General features: G+C 37.4%; 1 protein-coding gene across 1 annotated transcript in view; it reads right to left on the bottom strand.

Annotated features, from left to right (window-relative positions):
- The window catches only part of LOC135211481 (anoctamin-8-like), a 31,283-nt gene that overhangs the window by 1,838 nt on the left and 21,945 nt on the right, over window positions 1-7,500 (bottom strand). Inside the window, exons 12-17 of the mRNA XM_064244788.1 lie at window positions 7,206-7,280; window positions 5,142-5,306; window positions 4,515-4,669; window positions 3,812-3,872; window positions 2,865-3,062; window positions 1,865-1,996 (exon numbers count right to left, since the gene is read on the bottom strand). Coding sequence (XP_064100858.1) covers window positions 1,865-1,996; window positions 2,865-3,062; window positions 3,812-3,872; window positions 4,515-4,669; window positions 5,142-5,306; window positions 7,206-7,280 — 786 coding nt within the window. The remainder of the gene's footprint in view (window positions 1-1,864; window positions 1,997-2,864; window positions 3,063-3,811; window positions 3,873-4,514; window positions 4,670-5,141; window positions 5,307-7,205; window positions 7,281-7,500) is intronic.

Below are 7,500 nucleotides of genomic sequence, written 5' to 3'. Positions count from 1 at the left end.
AATGCGCAAGATGGCTTTATAGAATAATTACATACTAATAAATCACAAAAGTAAGCACGTGATTTTGTTAACAGCTGTTACCACTAGAATAGTTAATAAAGAAAAGACAGAGTGCCAAGTACTTTCGTGTATTTAACACATATTCGGGGAACAAAGTAATACATTTCTGTATGTCATGGGGTCATTGGGCAATTGCTTTCCTTCTTTTGACTTGTTGGGGTGTTGAGTAGTCAAATGATCTGAACCAATATTGTCTCTGTTTGTAATGGCCTTATTATGCATATTTTAAATATTTTGGATTTCTTCACTTTGTTTTTGTGAGAGAAGATGTGTTAAATACACGAAAGTACTGGGCATTCTGTCTTTTCATTTTTAACTTTTCTTCTGGCTTCAGCCAATAATAATTACATGTTGCTAAACGTAATTATCTTATAGATAGTTATATGCAGTTTTGCGTAATTATATAACAGAATTGATTCATGTGGCGTTATGCTCAGATGAGCTGAATGATGAAAAAGAATTTGATCTGAATGTTAGTTTTTGAATGTGATCATTTATTGCATGAATGTACAACATGGATTTATATAATAATTATATGAGGCTGAAGTATCTTGCAGTTTTTTATTATAATTATAAGCAGGTAAACGTAATTATCTAATAGAATAGATTCACGCGGCGTTACATTCACATGAGCTGAATGGTGAAAGCATGAAAGCGAATGATTGTTTTAATATTATTATTTTACAATAATAATTTTACTGCATAAGTGCGTCACTTAGTTTGGTAGTTAAACGTAGTTGTCTGATTTAATAAAGTCTTAAATAGTTGTTAAAAAATTAAATATTATCAGTTATATGGCTGATGAAGTAAAGATAAAATTTGAAGCCGTTTGTTTTATAAAAAGAATAATGAAAAATGGAATAATTATTGGAACAACGATTAATGGAGTAATGATTTGAATAAGGATTGAAAAGTAAGTATCGCGATTTAGAGTTATCTGAACGAATAAAATGGTGACATTACAGAAAAAAAAAATCAGGGTTAAAATGAGCTGTCATTATTTGCCGAGACTGAGCTCCTTATCGACGAATATTCCTGATCAGGACATTTTTTTCTTCGTATAATTGCATGGTATATCTAGATGTCTAACTATTCTACTTCTGCTTGATTGAGAAAATTGTCCCTTTCTTTGAACAAGTAAAAAAATGCGCCAAAGTTTCTTTGGCGCAATAGAGTTTTCTGTACAGCGTATAATACTTCATCAGCCACGGCCCATGAAACTTTCAGTCACCGTCCGGTGGTGGCCTGTGTTTTGGCAAAATAGCGGCGCCCTATGCACGATCCTAGTTAACTTTAACCTTCAATAAAATAAAAACTACTGAGGCTACAAGGAGGCTGCAATTTGGTATGTTGGATGATTGGAGGATGGATGATCAACATAGCAATTTGCAGCCATCTATACTCTGTTTTTTTCCATCTGTCCATCCGCCTATGGTGTTATCGCATGGCAACACTGCGTCCCGGGCTTTATATGATATCCAATTTCGAATATTAACGGTCTAATTCGCATACAGTAAATTATTAAAACACTTTTCAGTTGCAAAATGTACACCCAGATATCCTTTTATTTACCTAAAATTTAGACATAACGTAACTATTTAAGCACGGGAGGCAAGCGTTGCCATGCGCGACCACCACAGGCGGATGGACAAATGGAAAAAAACAGAGTATAGGCCTCAGTAGTTTTTAAGATCTGACGGACAGACAAATAGCCATCTATATAGTAGAAATGCTAAATAGGCAATTTGTTATCAGAGGAGTTCATTGAAGTTGATTAGTCAAAAGACAAATTTGGATTACTAACCTCGAGTACAACAATTACAAGGATGGTCTGATTGGTCGTTATATCTGGGTAAATCTGTTGAATCTGTCCTGACAGACCAATCAACGCGCAGTTGACAATAATGCTGATGACGCCCATGAGTTCCATTGCGTCCTGGTGAGAAATATTATCTTTATTACAAGCGTGATGGTGCGTACTATACTGCACTGGAACCCTGTGCTTCCCGTCATGTCCCCCCTACCCTCCTGATCTCTCACTAACACCGCCTCACCCAGGGCGGACATACAAGTTTGCAGGAGGAGGGTGGATGTATCATGTCTCCACTGCCCTCCCGATCCCCTACCTACTCTGCCCCCTACCGGAACCGACAAACAGGTTTGCAGGAGGAGAGTGGATGTGTCATGTCTCCCCTCCCCTACCTGCCCCGCCCCAGCCGGACAAACAAGATCCAATCGAATTTTGTGGTGTTTGTGAAATAGGATTTTTTCACAAAAAAACTGATTTGCCAATGACATCAGGTTTTTTTACATTTACCTAGTTGTGCACCTGGCCTCAAGTGCTATATATTATTTTGAATTACCTGGTTAAGAATTCTGCATGTGATAAAGATTTTGACATAAAAAAATCATTCACTGGATAAATCAGATTTTGTCTATATTTATTTGGTTTATTCCTGGTCGCAGGGACTACGTAGTATTCAAATAAAATTGTGTACATACATGTAAATACAGTATTCTTAGTTACCTTACGGTGTTATTTAAATAACTTTTCTGTAATATTGTATTGAAAGCAGAATATATTTTCTAAATACATTTACACTTTGCATTCTTCAAAATGGTATAATTTTGAGCAATTATATAGTGTTTTGTATGACTTTAATATGATAATAAACTAACCAAATTTTATATAGCGCGGGCTGTACATCTACATAGGTACAAAACGCTCTGAGATCGAAAACGTCCCCTAGCCCCAACCCATGCAACGAATTACCGAAGCCTTGACCCCCACTTAGTCATCATACCTGCCAGACTCCGATGCCCTGGGCACGCTGCCCGAAAGGTCTCTGGAAGACGTAGCAGAACTTGAAGGCGTCGGATCTTATCTCGATGACGTTGGCGACCAGGGCGCAGGCGGCGGCCAGAGGGAAAGCGCTGGAGAACAAGGTCACGTACCCGAACTGCACGAAGATCTCGAGGTAGTCCTTGAAGGTCCCTTCGTACTGTTCGCGGGGAAAGGATGGTGAGGATGAATGTATCTGAATTTGACAGGTATATGTCTGTACGAGCGGAGCCAGACTTTTATCCCTCTCTGGATTCGGGTCCGAATCCTACTACGGACATCAGAATGACGTCATATTCTTGCATTTGGATCTAAGGCTCTGTAGTGACATGCGGATCCAAAAAGTGTGAAGAATTCGAAAAGTTAAGAGGGCTTTTTGGTTATTGCAGTTACTTATTCATCTGGTAAAAAGTGACCAGTCGATTGTGTTATTTAAGAAATTCATAAGGAGAGAACGGCTTATGTGTTTGCTTAATTCGAAGTATTCATAGTACCGCGAAGCTCTTCAAACAAGAAATGATCTGTAATCAATTCATCAATACATAGTTATCGTGTACTTTACATTAATTCTAAAACCTGGTGACAGTTCTCATCAACAGCTACACACCTAAAAAATAAAGTTTCTAATAAAGTCCAACAAGTGTTTACATTTGTAATGATATGTTCCCCTATATATAATGCAATTTTCAAAGACTACAGAAGATAATTAGGAAAAGAAAGAAACCACAACAGGAAAAGAAAGAGGCTAACCAGGAACCGAATTTGGAAGGATACCGTAGGTTTTTTTTTTTTCAGTTCAGTTCACCACTTCAAGAAGCTCTAGTGTAGTGCAATAACCCCGCAAAAGTCAGATAAATTCCTTATCCTGAAGACCATCGAAAAAAATAATGGTTCTTTAATTGCACAGACCATGAAATTGGATGAAGTTTGAGAGCATGAGAGGATGGAGCCCCAAACACAGAGGACAAGTCTGACCATGAAAAGGGCTTTCTTCTTTTTAATGAAGGTAAAACGGGTGATATGTAAGGCGGCCTCACAAAACACAATATACGACGAAAAATTTTATTCTAGATTTAGGTATAAAATATTGTATTAATTATGTGAGAGAAAGGTGCCTTAACTTTGACCATATCAGACCTCATTTTTCGTTCTCTTCTTCTCGGCACAATTCTTAAAATAACCATAAGAGAGCTTGTACCATACTATTGTCAGGTGTAATAATAACACTGTCGAATGCTACATATGTATATATATATTATATATGTATATATGTATAATATTCGAAAGAGTTATATTACATCTAGCAATATATATATATATATATATATATATATATTATATATATATATGTGTGTCTGTGTGTGTGTGTGTGTGTGTGTGTGTGTGTGAGTGTCTGTATTATATATATTATATATATATATATATATATAATATATATATATATATATATAGCATATATATGCATATATATAATAATATATATATATTTATATATACAGTACACATATATTATATATACATACATATAAATATCCACATAGTATATAATAAAAAAAAAGGCTCAGAGATGAATTCAAAATCCGCTAACCTGTTTCATGTTGCTTTCTACAACTGTCTGAGAGACCTGGCGTTCCTTCCCGGGGCCAGAGGTTTCGGCGTGTCCTTGAGAGTCCTCCCTTCCAGTGGAGGGGGTGGGGGGATGGTCGCCGCTTCCTCTGGAAGAGGATAGTGCGAGTCATCGTCGCTGTCAATGTCAGAATCCTTCGCCTGCAATAGTATGATAGAGATGAGAACATTAATAAAAGATTGTTTTTTAATATAATTGGATTTTTTTTTATCTCCCCCCACACTCTCTCTCTCTCTATCTCTCTCTCTCTCTCTCTCTCTCTCTACTCCCAACCCACACAAACAAACACACACACACACACACACATATATATATATATATATATATATATATATATATATATATATATATATATATATAGTATATATATATGCGTGAGAGAGAGAGTGTGTGTTCGCGCATGAGTCCTCAAAATCGTCCCACCAGCAAGAAAAACCATATTCGATTGCAAGATAGGCCTACTGATAAAACGTGATTAATATACATTGCAATTAATTAAATCACTGGGTAATAGCAGTGGTGGATTCATATGTATGTACGTATATACATATATACACAGACTGACCGTGTCTTAGTATATTGTATTCAGACTAGATCGAGAAATACGCTTACCTTTTTGCTGGCTGTTTTCTTTGCGTGCTCCGCACCAGATGGCGCAAGGGCGCCGAAAAGTTTGAAGCTTAACTTAGCCAGTTGGAGCCGTTTTTGCAAGTAAGGCAGAACCGATTCTTTGAAGTTGCCTGTGAGTTGCTTGGTCACCAGAAGCGCAGCTAATTGCTGTAATAAGAGAGAGAGGCGGGGAGAGAGATTGCTGGGTGTTCTATCTTAGTAACTCGAGCACGACTTCCAAGAAACAGGTGATGATGCAAGATTTTGCCATTTCACCTGACGTCTGGTTTTGGCTGACGTGTGCGAATGCCTTTCATTGCATTCTTGATCATTTCTTTTACGATAACGTGGAAGATGAAACAGCATGGTATAATAAACGCTAAATTAAAAGTTGGTTCTCATAAGGTAAAATAGATTACAGAAAAAAATTAGACAGCGGTATCCAGTAACTGCTCCGATGAAAAGAAAGAAAACACAGAGTCCTTAAGAAATTCAGCAGTACCTTTAGGTCTTTCTAATTTAAAAATTGTAATTTTTATATATATATATATATATATATATATATATATATATATATATATATATATATGTATAGATATATATACCGGGTGCTTCGAAATTGGAGGCCCCCCCCCTCCACAGAACAAATGGAAACTTATGAAGTTTTCTGCAATAGCCTATCTCCAAGTATATTATCTTAAGTTTCTATTAAGCTATTTTTGATTTTACATTTCTCGTGTTTTCAGACTGAGTAACGGAGTTAGATACAGCCATGGCTAACGACTCGGAGGAAATCAGATGGATTGACCGAATCTGGGCTATAACCCTCAGCGAGGCCAGGGATGCAGGTGCATCCTTTATTTCACGTTCTTGGATAGCTAAATGCTTTAAAAGAGATGAATACTTTGTTGAAAGAAACTGGAACAAAAATCCATTTGACTGTCATTGCGAAAAGAGTGAGAATCTTGAAAGGCCTGAAGTCCTTTCTCAGGAGTCAAAAGACATCATAGCTGAGGCAGTGGGTAGACCAAGAAAGTCTTTATGTAAATTGGCGCTTGAACTAGAAACAAAAAGGGGAAAGAAGAGAAGTTATGGTGCTGTATATCGTGAGTTGACAAAATCTGGTATCAAGCCATTTCATGTTATCAGCAAGCCCAATGTCACTCAGCAACAGAGAGAAGACCCTGCATGGCTTTGTGCTTCATTTCTTAAAGATTGGGATGAAGATGACTTTCTCCATGTTGCTGCATCAGATGAATTCTTCATTTACACAGTCAGGAAGCCAAATCATAAAAATGACATCATTTGGGCTGCACAGTTGGATGAGATCAGCGATGACATGTGCTATCGCCAAATTGTGAAATTTCTGAATGCTTGGGAATTTTTCTCTGTTTCACAGCCAAAAGGTTAATGTGGATCATCAAAGAAAAAGGGCAGTCATGGAATGGTGGATACTTCAGGGAAACTGTGATTACTAGTGGAGTATTTCCTTTCCTCAATGATCCTGAAATAATGTGTTATCTGTTGAAGAAGTCACATTTTTGCATGATAAGGCACAATGTTTCAAGGATCTTCAGACACAGGAGCTGCTTCGAAACAGTGGTATCAACTTCCTCTTGTCCAGTGTATTTCCAGGTAGCTCCCCTGACCTTGATGTGTGTGAAAACATTCATAATATCTTAAAGGATCTTGTTGAAGCACGCACAGTGAACTATGATGGTAATCCAAGTCTCGACGACCTGCGAAGAGAGGTGACCGAAGGGCTCAGGGGAATGGAGTTTGAGTCTCGGCTTTTTTGCAGGCTGGGCACAGGCAGATGGAGGCGACACAAAATATTAAGTACTCAGAGAGAAACTTAAGTAAATACCTGTTCTGAATTACTTTTGTTTTTGTCCATATCAATTTTAATTTACGCTGTTGGGGGGGGGGGGGGGGGGCCTAATTTCAAAACACCCTATATACATGTCGAAACGTACATAAAGACGAGGGGTTTCAAAGGCGACAGAAAAACGAAAATAGATGCAATGGAAAGCGAAAGAAACTGGCTTTCGCAGAGCCTATGCTTACCTCCCTGAGCCTGGCTAAATCCTGAAGAAAGAAGGCGATATAAAAGAGAGACAGGAACGAATTGATGAAGCGGAACTGAAACAGGAGAAAAGAAATTAAATCTAAATAAAGACCGAGTGAAATAATTCACACAGAAAGGTGAATGCTCGTTTCATTACGGAGACAAATCAAATCTTTCTTTCACAGATAAATTTGTTAATTTTGACTTTGAAACAGCTTTCGAAAACGTTATTTTAGCCTCACTGAGGAAAGGTTGAACGAAATACAATAACGATAGTGATAGATATATTATCAT

Source organism: Macrobrachium nipponense, chromosome 4 (assembly GCF_015104395.2).
Source record: "Macrobrachium nipponense isolate FS-2020 chromosome 4, ASM1510439v2, whole genome shotgun sequence".
Classification (NCBI taxonomy): domain Eukaryota; kingdom Metazoa; phylum Arthropoda; class Malacostraca; order Decapoda; family Palaemonidae; genus Macrobrachium; species Macrobrachium nipponense.
This window is presented reverse-complemented; position numbering and strand designations above follow the sequence as displayed.